Below are 16,007 nucleotides of genomic sequence, written 5' to 3' on the forward strand. Positions count from 1 at the left end.
AGCTTCTTCCAGGTCTTTCATGTGGGTGGCAGTGGCCCAAGCAGGCACATTAGCAGGGAGCCAGATCACAAGTGGAGCAGTCAAGACTTGAATCTGTGCCTGTATGGGATGCTAGCATTGCAGACAGTAGCTTAATCTGCTGTGCCACAAGGCCTCAATGGTTTCTTGATCTTTACCCCCAGCATGTGTTAATCCTCCCAGTTGCCATTTAGGCTTTGAAACTCACCATAATGAGTTCCTGGTCCTTGGTTAAATAGACAGGAGTCAGATTTGTCAAGTCGGTCACTTAAACAATGATGTCTGGACTTTAACAAATTACTTTACTTTGCAAACTTCCTTTGCCTTGTTTGTAAAACGGAGTTAATGACTACATTCCCAGAGTAGTGCAGATAACATGTATATAAAGTGTACAATACATGGTATATCTTCAGTCATGTCCCCACTCCTTAATTGCTGATAAGTAATTTTATTTTCTCTTTCAGTTACTTGAAGAAATCTGTAATCTCGGAAGAGACCCTAAGTACATCTGTCAGAAGCCATCGATCCAGAAGGCAGACGGCACTGCCACTGCTCCTCCCCCAAGGTCTAATCATGCTGCAGAAGAAGCCTCTAGTGAGGATGAGGAGGAAGAGGAAGTACAGGCCATGCAGAGCTTTAATTCTACGCAGCAAAGTGAAACAGAGCCTAATCAACAGTAAGTGTTCGGAGACAGATTGCATAGCCTCAGGATCTTGGGCCTGTTATTGTGTAAGTCTTAGTGTTATTTTCATCTATAAAAGGTGAGAACATTACATTAGATCATTTTAAGGTTATTTCCGGCCCTAAGAATGTGTACTTTTCCCTTTTTTCACCTGTGTGTGTTTTTTGTGTTTTGGTATTTGATAAAATTGATTACATTATGAAGCTTCTTAGGGGGTGTTTAAGATTGAATCACAGTTCAGTAAATCAGGTTGACAGGCTTTGCACAGAGGGCTTGTTTTCCCTTTGTTGATTTGATATTCCGCATCATTGACTGCTTGATTGTTTCAAGAACATATGAAACACATCGTACTTTTTTATTTAAAAGGCAGAGAGACATGGAGAGCCAGAGAGCGCTCCCATCCACTATTCCCCATATGCTTGTGATATCTAGGACTGGGCCAGGCCAAAGATAGGAGACTGGACCCCAGTCTAAGTCTTCCATGTTTGTGGCTTACCACTTGGGCCATCACCTGCTGCCTCCCAGGGTGTGCATTAGCAAGAAACTGGAAGCGGAACTGGGATGCAAACCCAGGTTCTCCAATAGTGACCTCTAGGCCAAATGCCTGGCCTACATTGCTTTTTTGAAGCATGTCTCCTAAAAACTTCTTAAGAGCTGCATGTATTCGTTGTGTTGTTGTTCATTTGATTATTTTCCGTTCCAGAAAATTAGCTTTGGGATATACTGTAAATGACCAGGCATTGTATATTTTCCTTCTCATTTCTATTTGTTTATAAGGTTTGTTCAGTGTAAGAACTGTCTACCAGGATTTGGGTAGGGGTAGCTTGAAGGCTGGTGGTGTATACTCTACCAGGCTCTTCGAGCTTACAGTATTCACCTGCAGTTAATGAAATGTGACTTTATAGCTGTAACTCTTAATCACCTTTATTTCAGAAGCAGGAGTGATCTTTCTGGACAGTCATACATTCAACTCATTTATGCTCGTTTATAGATAAGTAGTTCTGAGAAAGGCATGAGCATTTTAGGAATGACTGAGTGGGTTTCAGTTGATATAGATGGGCAGCTTGGGGCTTATGAAAAGATTAAGGTGGAGAAAAGATTGAGGTACAGGGTTGAAGGCATAAATCGAAAATTAGTATGTCCTCTTGGAACTGCAGATGATAATGAACCTATTGTCATCAGTAATTTGGTGTGACATGAACAAGTGCATTGCTTCTGAGAAGGCAAACCTTACCTTCATTCTGTCAGCATTTTGTTTTCTTTAAAATGTTCTATTTCTGCGGGAAAAAAGGACATCTTGGAAGAAAGCAAGAACTTTTTTTGTGAAGGAATTAGAGTCTTACTGCTTCCTTTGCCACACCCATCATTGTCAGTGACCCTGCTGGTTGAGGTTCCTTTTCCTGACTACAAATAAGAAAAGATTTCTCACACATGGGTGGTGGTGGTTGTAAGTCAATATGTGTGTATGAATCTGCATGTAATTTCTCTATCTAAACATTTTAAAGGCCTCTTAAATCTAATATACCCAAAATTCAGTTTGTTGCACTAAATCAGCATTTTCTCCATAACCTTCATTTATTTATCAGTAATTTATTTAGTTATTTGAAAGACAGACAGACACGTGTTTCATCTGCTGGTTCACTCCCCAGCTGGCCACATCAGCCACTGTTAGACCAGGCCAAAGTCAGGAGCTCAGAACTCAGCCCAGCTGGGGTCTGCGCCGTGGCTCACTTGGTTAATCCCTTGCCTGCGGTGCCAGCATCCCATTTAGGCGCCGGGTTCTGTTCCCGGTTGCTCCTCTTCCAGTCCAGCTCTCTGCTGTGGCCCGGGAGGGCAGTGGAGGATGGCCCAAGTGCTTGGGGAGACCCGCATGGGAGACCAGGAGGAAGCACCTGGCTCCTGGCTTTGGATTGGTGGATTGGTGCTGTGCTGGCCGTAGTGGCCATTTGGGGGGTGAACCAATGGAAAGAAGACCTTTCTCTTTGTCTCTCACTGTCTAACTGCCTGTCCAAAAAAAAAAAACAAAAAAACACTCAGTCCAGCTGTCCTATGTGGGGTGCCAGACACACAAGTATTTCAGCCATTACCTGCTGCCTCCCAAGGTGCTAGAACTGGGAGCAAAGCCAAAACTCAAAACCAGGCTCTCTGATATGGGGTGCTTGCATACCAAGCAGCACTGTCTTAACCAGTGTGCGTAGCTGTCACCCCCACAGCCTTCGTTTCACCCACCATTCCTTTCTTTGGATATCCTTTATCTCTTGTGTTCTGTCCACATTTATCCCACATTCCCAAATCATCTTACCAACTCCCTTTTTTCCCATCTGCCATATTCTAGCAAGGCCAACTCAAATATCTCATTTTTAGCCCATTATGTCCCATCATTCTACGTATAGGATGCCTATAAAGGTTTAAATTGAGCATAAATAAAACTTATTTTGAAATAAGTATCATATAATTGAAATATTTGTGGAATTGAAAAACTTGAGACTCGATTGGGTTAAAGGAACTTTGCATTTGCAAAGTAGAAGTCAATCTTGTATTCTCGCAACAGTTTTGTGAAGATTATTTATATAAGCTAATGACTTCTTTATGTTCCTCAAGGGCAGGGACATGGTCTCATTCAGCAGTGTATCCCTATCTCTTATAATAAGTAATCAGTAAGTATTTATTTAATTGAATGAATAAAGATCATATATCAAAGAACCCCTTAGACTAAAATGCCTGGAGAGCTGGACCTAATGAGACATGAATAGGAATGAAGAGAAAGTAGCAATCTACATCTACAACATTAGTATTGTTAGTATTCTACCATAGTGATAATTCAGATGTAGCTTCTAAGATGCAAAGGATTCTAGTAGTTACTCTACTTTAGTATCAATGATGTTCCACACTCTGCCCAGCATGGGTGTTCATCACTACCTCATTCACATAATATTTTCAAGAATCTCCCACATGTTGATACATGTATATACTTTTTTCACTGTGCTGTCTTTAGAAGCCTAGATTGAGTCACTAAGTGGATTATTAGGCTTGTGAGAAAAAGCAAGAGACTTACCTAAACTCGGGCTTCAGTCTGAAAGCCACAATGTATTTTTTAAAAAAGAATTTTTTTACTCTTCTTATCCCAGGCAGTTATGGTAGTAGATGTACACCTTCAGACAGTCTGGGGAATAGGCTTAGAAATATTTGGAATCTCTCTCTTAAGTCTTGTCAGTCTCCTCAACCAAATCCAAAATTCTTCAGTGGAACCTCAAAACAAATTCCTGTTTCCCATGCCCTCATTCATTAGCCAGTGATTTACACAGTCACACACACACACACACACACACATTTTTCCCCAGTTTTTTTAATTGAGGTATAATGCCATTATAGTAAACTATTGATTTTAAGTTTTGAGTTTCCCCACCAAAAATGAGATACCTGCTCATCTTACTTCTTTCATTGTATAATAATTTTTCCTTTTCAAGAACATCCTATAAATAAAATATATAAATGGAAGCTTCTGTATGTATTATATCTGTTGTATATGCTTTCTTGGCTTCTTTCCTCAGTGTGGTTTTGTTTTTTTTTAAGATTCATCCCTATGGTCTCCTTCAGTGGCTTGTTACTTTTCGTTGTTGAGTCTATGAATATTGTGTTTATCCATTCTCCTATTGATGGAATTTGGGTTTCTGAGTTGTTTTCCCCCTCTGGCCAAGGCAGTTCTCTTTCCCTTGTTTTTTCTAAACCAACAGCTGGTACTTAGAGTAATTGTGCTTATATATGATCTTGGGATTCATAGTTTTGTGCTGGAAATGAGGAAACTTAGGCACCATGGTCCACCCCAGATCCATGGAGTGCTGTCTCCATTCAGAAGTAATCACACGAATAGTGCTAAATACTTGTCTTCTGGCCTCTTTTTTTTTCTGCCTTCTAAGTTATTCCAGCCCAAAAAATTTGATACTGTTATAGATGAGTATACTTGTGAGTAAGTACCCAGGATTTCTATTTGGGGGCACCATAGTTCATTTTGTGGTTGATTCCATTTAGTGTTCCTAGCTTAACACTCACCTCTCCTGAGCAACTTGAAAGAAATGGGTTATGTAAGTCCATGTGATCTTTGGAACGTGAATAGCAGTTGTCTGGGCTTTAAAGGCAATGGGTTCAGAGAACCATCTCTTCCCTGGAAATGGGAACCACTGATGAGAGAGCTCCTTTGCAAAAGGCAGCTGTCTTTTTTGGGGCTAGGAGGGAAGGTCATATCCCCCAACCCCCTTCAAAAGAAAAATACGATCTTTTGTCTTGTATGCTGTACTATGACACCAAATATGAAACTCTCCTTAACTTCTGATCAGTGGCTCCACCATCATAAATACATATATAAATTTGAGTTTGGGAATATGTATGTTTTGGGGAGGGCAAAAAGGAAGAAGTTTTTAACTAGGGTAAAACACTTTATTCATCATGAGAATACATTCTTTTATTGAAAGATGCTTTGGGCCAGAGTTTCAAATGAGATTAAGATTAGAATGATTTTTCTTGTCAGTTAGTAGGTAGAATATATTGGATTATTTTTAGTACTTATATATGGCTTCTTGGTCAGAGAGCCAAATGATGAGAGTAGCCAGAAAAGTGGTTACTGAACCAATTTGTTCCTGCTGTCGTATTAAGAACCACTATTGGTTTGCTTTCTTGTTCTCCCCAGCTTGCATCTAGCAAATGAAGGGAGCATATTACTCCCACTTATTATATTATTCAGGTTGTTTGTCTTTGGTATTTACCGAGAGGCAGGTGTCTCTTTGGGCTGGAGCCTCACCTGCACCTTGTTGGCTGTTAGAGGCGGTTCTCTGGATTTTTCCTGGTGAAGTAAGGCCAAGTTGGGATGGATAATTGGTATAAATAACAGAGTGCTGCCATGTTTCTAAGGAGGAACTTTATAGTCAAGAAAAGGTCTGTGGTCTTCCCTTTGTACAAAGTTCTTCCCTACAATTTTCATTGAGGATGTTTGCAACATCCTACCCAAACCCTAGCCCTGGATATTTGATCTCTGAAGCCATTCGTGTTACCTCTCCATCCCTTTGCTTGTTCAACATTTTGCTGTCAGATATTCTTGTGCCTGGAGAATCTTTATTCACATTTTGTCTTTCTCAGAGGTGAAGACTTAGTTTTTTGCCTTCTTTTCTCCCCCTACCTACCTCTCACTTCTGTCTGCTCCTTTTCTCCACACCCCCATTCCCTGCCCTAGTCTGTTCCAAGGGCCCATCTCCAAAATGCTCCATGTTTCTACTTAAGTCTTATTCTTTCCTGGGGTTTATCTTTGAGATACACTTTGTTCATTTCAGTATACAAGTGGCTTTCAAAATTTCATGGAAAAATCTCATGCTATGAAAAAGCTATGCACAGATTTCAATTTTTTGGTACTTAGATAAACTTAACTTTTAATTCCATATTTCTATGATCTAATTATGGATTTTTAAGCAAAACTAGATTCTATTTCCTACTTTCCATAAGTGTAAACTTGGTGCAAGAACATGGTAAGATGTTTATGTGTTTCTTTCTTTCTTTAGCTCCTCTCTTTAAGCAAATGTTTAAAGTCTTTGCATTTATTTTTAATATTTTCTTGTGTGCGAATCTTCCAACAGTACTTAGTCTGAGAGAGGGTAATTTTTCTATTATGGTATATACAGATACTGAGATTTTGAAAGCTTCTCTTTTTTCCCTTTCTGCTTTCAAGCCTCATCAAGCTAGGAAAGCAATCTTCAGAATTAACTTCAGCTTTTGTTTTTCTACAATATATAAGTCTAAAGGCTAATGCACTGTGGACCATGACTAACTGAAAAAGGCTTGGAGTTGCACTGTCCCTTTCCTCACTTTGGTCTCTTGCACTGCTATTGTGAATTTCTGTGTAACTCATTCTTTTCTCCCTTGACAGGGTTGTTGGTACAGAGGAACGTATTCCTATTCCCCTCATGGATTACATCCTTAATGTGGTAAGATTCATTGTATGGCAAACTGAGTGAAGGGTGTGTGCTTTTCTGGAAAATGTGTGTGGTTATCAAAGGGCCTAATAATTTCCATATTTATAATTAGGCTCTTTTTAAAAATATATTTTATTTGAGAGGAAGAGAGACAGACAAACCTTCCATCTGCTCGTTTATTCTCCAAATGCCTGCAACAGACAGGGTTGGGCTAGTCAGAAGATTGACTCAATCCAGATCTCACACATGGGTGGCAGAGACCCATGTACTTGAGCTATCATCTACTGCTTCCCAGGGTGCACATTAGCATGAGGGTTGTTTGGAAGTTGAGGAGGCAGGACTCTAAGCAGCACTCTGTTGTGGGATGTGGGAGTCCCAGTGGGCTACTAAACTGAACTAAATGCCCACCCCCAGCTTGGGCTCTTTAAGTGCAGAGGGGGAAATGTGCAGACCTTTTGTTTTTGTTCTGTGATGCTGGTTTGCCAAAGGCTAGCAGTCATGCCTTTTTATTCCCAATTTTCTGTTCATTTTTACCATTCCCATTAGATTCCAAATAGGATGGAAGTGAGCTTTCCTATGCCATTCCAATATTTTCTGAATATGTCCAGTATTTTTTTCCCATTACCTCCAATGTGGACTTTCCTTTTAACTTTATGAAAAATTCAAGGGAAATGGTGAAAAGTTTGTGTTTTCCCAAAATTGCATATCAATAAGGGACAGTCCACTTAGCACTTTTTCTTTGTTATTAAGCACTTCAGGACTTCCAGAGATGGCTTCTCTTGTGCCTATGTTTGGTGGCCCACATTTTTTTCCCTTGTACTCCTATAAACTGCTTTGATTGGTTCAAATCACTCTTCCAGAGTTCCAGGTTTCCATTTGCATTAAAAAACATTTATTTTCCTTTGGGGAGAAATGAACATATTATCATGCAAGAAGCACTAACTTATCATGTTAAGAAATTGGAAGTGAGGCTGTCACTAATTCATAGTGAGGACCTGAGCAAGTCACTTGACTTCTCTGTGCCCTCAAATTATTTGATTGAAAAGGTAGTTTAGAAAGAATACGATTATTCTCTGTTTCCTGGGAATTTGTTAGTCTGTGTCATACACCTATCCCTGTTTGCCTGAGATTTTGCTGTTCTATAACATCGTGATGTAACAACTACAATGCTACCTTTGTCCTTGCTCCAAGGTGGCCTTTTAGTTCCAAGTGTCAGGCTCTAACTTTTCTTAAAAAATTTTCATTACCTAGATGAAATTTGTGGAATCTATTCTGAGCAACAATACAACAGATGACCACTGCCAGGAATTTGTGAATCAGAAAGGACTCTTGCCTTTGGTTACCATTTTGGGTCTTCCCAATCTGCCCATTGACTTTCCCACATCTGCTGCCTGTCAGGCTGTTGCAGGTGTCTGCAAATCCATATTGGTAAGAAGCATTAGCCAAATATGTTCATTTCTTTGTAGAAATCAATTTTGTCATACTTCTGCATATATGTTTTTACTGTGGTCTCACCTGCAGTTGAAAAATAATGACTAAATTTGTATTATGTTATATGAGCAAATTTTGTGACTAATATATATAGTGTGCCACATTATTTTTTCTTTGTTCCTGAGTTTGGTATGTTGTTCTAACATCATTTAGAGTTTATTGGAGAGAATAATATAGTATGTATACAGGAAAGCTTTGTAGCTGTGTTTCATTAGTGGGTACTTTAAAAATATATCTACATATATTCTGGCATTTTTAGCCCTATATTTTTTCCCTCTTTCATGTTTGATAGACACAAGGATACATCCAAAATTATGTTGAAAAATGGAATGAAAGCTGTTTATTACAGTGGAAGAACCTTGAAATCCGTGCAAGTTTATTTATAATACACATTGTTCCTGGACTTTTTGAAGACCCCTTGTATGCATGGGTTTCAAAAATTTTTCATTCCCATTTTAAGGAACTTTTTTTCTTAATATTGGTTTATTTATTTTGTAAATCAGAATTAGAGAGAAATCTTCCATCTGTTGATTTATTCCCCAGATGGCTACAACTGCCATGACTCAGCCAGGCTGAAGCCAGGATCCTTGAGCTTCATCTGGGTCTCCTGCATAAATGGCAGAGCCCAAGTGCTTGAGCCATTCTCCGCTGCTTTTCCTAGGCCACTAGCAGGGAGCTGGATCAGAAGTGGAGCAACTGAGACATGAAGCAGCACTCATGAGATGCTGGTGTCATAGGTTGTGGCTCTACCTGCTACACCACAGCATCAGCCCCTCAATGAACTTTTTTTGAACTGACTTCATATACTTATTTTTAACATAATTGACCTGTTGTTCACTGTTGAATTCTGCTGAAAATGAATGTCCTTTATCTTACTTTTCTTTACTGGTTAACTAACATAACATGAAATATGACATCTTAACCATTTTGAAGTGTACTGTTCAGTCACATTGTAGTGTAACCAAACTCCAGAACTTTATTCATGCAGCAAAACTGAAGCTATTCATTAAAAAACTACCTCTCATTCTTCCCTCCTTCCCTTGGCAGCTGTCATTCAAATTTCTGTCTAGATTTGTCTACCATCTGTAGGTACTACAGTATGGAGTCACTTCTTTCTCCTTTTGTGACTAGGTTATTTCACTAAACATAATTGTGTCCTCAAAGTACATTGATTCTGTAGCATGTGTCAGAATTTCCTCCCTTTGTGAGGCTGAATAATATTTCATTGTATGTAGAAACCAGTTTATTATCCATTCATCTGTTTATGGATACTTGGGTTGCTTCTACCTTTTGGTGGTTGTGAATAGTACTGCTATGAACACAAGTGTCCACATATCTCTTCATCATCTTGCTTTTAATTCTGTGGGGGTATATAACTAGAAGTGGGATAGTTGGATCATATGGTCAGTCTATGTTTAGTTTTTTGAAGAGCTACCAGACTGTTCTCCGTAGCAGCTTTATCATTTTACATTCCACCAGCAATGCTCAAGGGTTCTAGTTTCTCCAAATTCTCAACAATGCTTATATATTGATTTTTTTTTTTTTACCAATAGGCATCATAGTGGGTATGAAGTGACATCTTACTTTAATTTTGACTTGTCTTTTCCTAATAATTACTGATGTTTAGTATCTTTTCAGCCATGTTTTTATCTCTTGAGAAAGGTCTGTTCAAGTCCTTTGCTCATTTTGAAACAGGTTTTTTTGATTGTTGAGTTGTAGGACTTCCTTATGAATTCTGGACATTAATCCTTTATCAGATGCATGATTTGCAAATATTTTTCTCATTGTATGGATTGCCTTTTCACCTTGATGGTGTTCTTTTGCACACAAAAGTTTTAATTTCATTGAAGTCAGTTTATCTTTTTTTTTCTTTTGTTGCCTGTGCTTTTGGTGTCATATTCAAGAAATCATTGCCAAATCCAGTGTCATGCAGCTTCACCCTACGGTTTTCTTCTAGGAATTGATGATTTTAGCACTTAAATTTAGGTCTTGTGTCCATTTTGAGTGAGTTTTTTCCTATGGTGTAGGATAAGGATCAATAATTCTTTCACATGTGACTGTCCAGTTTTCCCAACACTATTTGTTTAAAACACTTCTTCATTTAATAGTCTTGGCACTTTTGTTGAAAATCATTTGACCATAGATTGGTGAAGTTTTACTTTTGGCTTCTCTATTCTATACCATTGGTCTATAAATCTGTCTTCATACCAGTACCACTGTTTGGATTACTATAATTTTGCGATAAGGATGAAAATCAGGAAAAGTGAGGCCTCTAATTTTTTTCCTCAGGGTTGTTTTGGCAATTTTGGGTCACTTGAGATTTCCTATGAATGTTTGGAAGGGGGTTTTCTATTTCTACAGAAAACAAAATGATAAATTGTCATTGGGATTTTGACAGTGAATGCTATTAAATCTGAAACTTTTATTGGCTGATTTGTGTGGTTATAAAGATATGCAGTTCCTTATTGACTTTGAAAGATGCATAATTGTGACATATAGCTTTTCAGTGTTCTGTTTTATTTTGCTCTTTGCAAATATTGAGTTAGATGGTATTCATAAGAGATAAATGGAAAAGAACTGATCCATCTTTATCCTACCTCTAGGAGACACTGTAGAGGTTGGTATAGGTTTAAAGTCATTGGAAGACACATCGTTTTTCCTTTCATTAGATGGCAAGCCATGGTTATTTTACTGTCAGATATTTTCTCTGGTTGGAAAGAAATCAAAAGGACCGTATAATCCACGGGTTGTCTAGGTGGTGCATATCCCAGAATTGTTTCTTAGGAAGAAAAAAACACTGTAGTAGCAATTTACTTCCATGCTTTTGAACCTTTCTTATCATTGCTTCCTACTGAGCCAAATTTGGAATTAATCTTAAAGCATAATCTTTGCTATAAAGATATTCCAGTTTGGCCATCACAAGTGTTTAAGTATGATTGGCTCAAGAAATTTGAAAGTAGTGTGTTTCTGTAGAAAGAGGTGTTGAGGTACATCATACCTGTATCATACTGTAGATCTACCATGTCAGTGGCCATGACCATGTCAGAAATTTGGGAGGCTTTAATAGTCACTTCCTTTGTGACTATTAAAGCTATAATGCACATGAAGTTCATTACTTATTAACATTTTAATTGTTATTCTTTTTTCAGACACTATCGCATGAACCCAAAGTCCTTCAGGAAGGTCTCCTTCAGTTGGACTCGATCCTCTCCTCCTTGGAGCCCTTGCACCGCCCAATTGAATCCCCAGGGGGATCAGTGTTGTTGCGAGAGCTGGCTTGTGCTGGTAATGTTGCTGATGCTACCCTCTCGGCCCAGGCCACGCCTCTGCTACATGCACTCACTGCTGCTCATGCCTACATTATGATGTTTGTTCATACTTGCAGAGTTGGACAGGTAAGAATAATCTTAGAGCAACACATGTTCATTTAAAACCAATGAAATACTTAGAACATTGGCAGGTCACCCTGCTTAGAAGCAAACCTACCTGGGCTATAGCTGAAAGAACCATCAGATTTAGGGTGAGAGTTTTTGATTGTGTGTACCCTTCTAATGGAAAATTTACATTTGTGCGTCAAGTTGCAGTGTGGTTTTACTCTCCCTTGTGACTATATCATTTATTTTATGAACTGCGCTTTGTAGAGAATGAGAGAGATTGTTATATTATTGTGCATTAATTTATCTTTGTATATATATGGACAAACTAGGATATATAATCAGTTACCCTTTTACCGGGCAAATCTCCATCAGGTGGTCATCTGGCTTCACTACTTTCTAATCTTTATTATAAGTGTATGTAGGCCTGATAATGGGTTATTGAAGGACATTTTGCCACATAACATTTAAATCAGTAGTAAATAGATTACTAAAAATGTCCTTAATACCAGGGTCTGTGCCTACAATCTCTTCTTGTGATTCCAGAAAGAAGGCATCTTTGTGTAGGTGCTCAGAATTTTTCTGACTTCATTCCTCAGGCAACTGATACCGAAGATCAGTGGTGTCATTGCTGAACAGGGCTGTTTTATGTGTGCTGTTGAGTAGGAGTGTATTCTCTGCCATCAGTGGGTCAATCACTTCAGAAATCAAAAGCATAACTTGTATACTATTCAGAAAACTAACATAACAAAGCCCCAGGGTTTATTTTTATGTATTACTTTTTATTAAATGAAGATGAAACAGTATTCAATTTAAGAATTAAATGCAAGTATTCCCTGAAGTAAAGAGGTTAGAGGGAAATAAGAAGGCCTCCCTCCCCCTCCCCAGCAAAATAATTAATAAATTGTTAATGAGGCTACAAAATTGTTTCTTTGATTCAGGAAAAAAGTTGTCACTAATGTTTACCTTTTGCTTTACAAAAAGGAATGAGGACAAAAGTTTAAAGACAGTTTGTAAATATTGTAAGGGAATAATGTGTGGAAGTGTTATCTTAATTATGAACATTTTGGTGAAGAGAACAATTACATTAGAATAGTAACAAAGGAATAATATAATCTTAAACCAGCTGAATGTTGATTTTTGTCAAAGGACATCTCAAATGTGAAATTCTTTCTGCTTTGGCTGCAGAGTGAAATTCGTTCCATTTCTGTAAACCAGTGGGGCTCTCAGTTGGGTCTGAGTGTTCTGAGCAAACTGAGCCAGTTATACTGTTCCCTAGTATGGGAAAGCACTGTTCTCCTCTCTCTCTGTACCCCAAACAGGTAAGAGAATGCTCATCATCCCTTTTTATTATCTGCTAGCTTTTCTGATAGCTTTTCTGACAGAGAAATGAAGCTCAGTGAGCCCGGTGGGTTATTGTGTCAGGGATGGCAGAGTATGGTAAAGAGTTCAGAAGTTTTGTTGTGTTGTCCACTTACCAACCTATGGACTTCATCACAAATGAGCATCTTTGATTTGATGACCCATTGAAGCTGTGTCATGTCACCATGGTAGGTGTTTAAAATTGGGTCCAGTTGTTAGCCATATGCGAAGAATTGAAATGGTAAGTGCTACATTATGAATTGCAGATTTTTTATTACATTCAGCTTGTCTGCTGCAGGAGGGATAGTGTCAGCAAGTTATAAAACATGTCTGATATAAGGATATTTGATGAAGTTCATGGAAAATGGGATTTAAGTTTATTTTTGTGCAAAAGTACTTATTTAAGATTTACTTATTTGAAAGTCAGAGTTGCAGGGAGAGACATCTTCCATCTACTGGTTCATTCCCCAGATGGCCACAAAGTCTCTGGGTCTGGGCCAAGACAAAGCCAGGAGCTTCTTCTGGGTCTCCCACCTGGGTGACAGGTGCACAAACATTTGTGCCATCTTCTGCTGCTTTCCCAGACCATTATCAGGGAGCTGGATTGAAAGTGGAGCAGCCATGGCTGGTGCCGTGGCTCAATAGGCTAATCCTCAGCCTTGCGGCGCCGGCACACCAGGTTCTAGTCCTGGTCGGGGTGCCGGATTCTGTCCCAGTTGCCCCTCGTCCAGGCCAGCTCTCTGCTGTGGCCCAGGAGTGCAGTGGAGGATGGCCCAAGTGCTTGGGCCCTGCACCCACATGAGAGACCAGGATAAGCACCTGGCTCCTGGCTTCAGATCAGCGCGGTGCGCCAGCCGCAGCGTGCCGGCTGTGCTGGCCATTGAAGGATGAACCAACGGCAAAGGAAGACCTTTCTCTCTGTCTCTGTCTCACTGTCCACTCTGCCTCTCCAAAAAAAAAAAAAAAAAAAAAAGGAGCAGCCGAGATGTGAACTGGTACCCATATGTGATGCCGGCATCACAGGTGGTGGCTTTACCCACTGTGCCACAATACCAGCACTGCAAAAATATTTTGAAATTCGTGCATACTTCAGAAAGTTAATGGAAAATGTGTGTTAAGAAAAAAACTGCATGGATTTCAAAATTTTTTTGACACCAAAATAAATAAGTAAATGATAAGTGTTGGTTTTTACTCACTGTTTATATCTTATTGATCTTACTGCAGCTTACCATCTGGTTGTGAATTTGGCCAGGCAGACATGCAGAAACTGGTTCCAAAGGATGAGAAGGCAGGTACGGCCCAGGGCGGAAAAAAATCAGGTAACTCTAAGAAACTAAAATCTTACTTGTTCTCTTCAGTTCTGTTTCCGTGTGTTTATAGGTTTGTCATGAAAATGTAGCTAGCTCTGTTATCCATAGTTCTTCAGTTTTCATCTTTTCATTGAATCATTACGTATTACTATAACTAAACTATTTTAATGTCTTTATAAAAACACATACATATAATTTTAAAAATCAGAAAATGCAGAAAGAAAAATCACCCATATTTCCACCACCGCAAAAACAGAGTTTGGAAGACTTTGCCTGATATCTTTCTCTGAGGTATTTGTGATGTCTTAGGTAAAATGCCTCATAGATTTCTTGCTTAAGGCCAAGTAAAGGGAAATGAATTGACCATTCCCTGCCCTGTTAAGTTTCCAGTCCATTATTTTGAATAGTGAACATCTTTGTGGTTTTATGCAAATATAGATTGATTCCTAGAAATCACTGTATCAAAATGTGGTGTGGTTTTAATTTTTATTGTAAAATATCATGGCAAGCACCATGGCTCACTTGGCTAATCCTCCACCTGTGGCGCCGGCACCCCAGGTTCTAGTCCCGGTTGGGGCGCCGGGTACTAGTCCCGGTTGCTCCTCTTCCAGTCAGGACCTTTGAGGAACCTAAGATCAGTTGAGATGTAGCACACGTTAGAAAGCAGTCTAGCAATGGTTGGGCCCTCACGGAGCTGGCAGTAGATACAGATTCTCATTCACAGTTATGTTCATACCCAGTTCTTCAGTAGGGAGCCACATCTGTTCAGTTGGTTTGAAAGTGGTTTTAAAATCTTCTGTCTGTGGCTCTGGCGCTGGATTCTAGTCCTGATTGCTCCTCTTCCAGTCTAGCTCTCTGCTGTGGCCCAGGAGGGCAGTGGAGGATGGCCCAAGTGCTTGGGCCTACACCCGGGCCGGGAGGAATAACCCGACTCCTGGCTTTGGATCGGCGCAGCGCAAGCCATGGCGGCCATCAGGGGAGTGAATCAACGGAAGGAAGACCTTTCTGTCTCTCTCTTCACTGTCTATAACTCCCTCTCTGTCTCTCTCACGGTCTAACTATGCCTGGCCAAAAAAAAAAAAAAATTATTATAGTAGGCTAAATAATTTATTATTTAAAACCTAAAGTGTTTCTTTTTACTTTTTTTTAAGATTTTATTTATTTATTTGAGAGGTAGATTTACAGACAGTGAGAGGGAGAGACAGTAAAAGGTCTTACATCCGTTGGTTCACTCCCCAGTTGGCTGCAACGGCCAGAGCTATGCCGATCCGAAGCCAGGATCCAGGAGCTTCTTCCTGGTGCCCCATGTGGGTGCAGGGGCCCAAGCACCTGGGCCATCTTCTGCTTTCCCAGGCCATAGCAGTGAGCTGGATTGGAAGAGGAGCAGCTAGGACTAGAACCTGCGCCCATATGGGATGCTGGCGCCTCAGGCGGAGAATTAACCTACCGCGCCACAGCGCCAGCCCCTCTTTTTACTTTTTAATGTGGCTGCTAGGAAAATTAAAATTATATGTGTATCACATTATATTTCTTTTAGATAGTGCTGGTTTAGAAAATTGCTTTTATGTTGTATCATAAAGCTCCAAATTGGAATAAGCCAAAATCATGAGCAATTTTTTGCCCTAATGTAACAAACCAAAAATTGATAAAAATAACTATTCCAGAACATTAAGCATAAAGCAGAAAATGTATTTTATTTATTTAAGAGTCAGATGTCTTCATCTGCTGGTCCCCAAATGGCTGCATAGCTGGGACTGGGCCAGACTGAAGCCAGGGACCCGGAACTTAGTCTAGGTCTCCCACATGGGTGGCA

At 39.5% G+C, this 16,007-nt stretch overlaps 1 protein-coding gene across 17 annotated transcripts in view; it reads left to right on the forward strand.

The window, feature by feature from the left end:
* HUWE1 (HECT, UBA and WWE domain containing E3 ubiquitin protein ligase 1) overlaps nucleotides 1–16,007 on the forward strand; it is a 140,609-nt gene that overhangs the window by 66,113 nt on the left and 58,489 nt on the right. For all 17 annotated transcript variants that reach the window (XM_062184542.1, XM_062184538.1, XM_062184551.1 and 14 more), the window contains 6 exons: nucleotides 483–694; nucleotides 6,612–6,669; nucleotides 7,909–8,085; nucleotides 11,298–11,543; nucleotides 12,711–12,844; nucleotides 14,109–14,203. In XM_062184542.1, the coding sequence (XP_062040526.1) occupies nucleotides 483–694; nucleotides 6,612–6,669; nucleotides 7,909–8,085; nucleotides 11,298–11,543; nucleotides 12,711–12,844; nucleotides 14,109–14,203 (922 nt within the window). The remainder of the gene's footprint in view (nucleotides 1–482; nucleotides 695–6,611; nucleotides 6,670–7,908; nucleotides 8,086–11,297; nucleotides 11,544–12,710; nucleotides 12,845–14,108; nucleotides 14,204–16,007) is intronic.

Source organism: Lepus europaeus, chromosome X (assembly GCF_033115175.1).
Source record: "Lepus europaeus isolate LE1 chromosome X, mLepTim1.pri, whole genome shotgun sequence".
Lineage (NCBI taxonomy): Eukaryota > Metazoa > Chordata > Mammalia > Lagomorpha > Leporidae > Lepus > Lepus europaeus.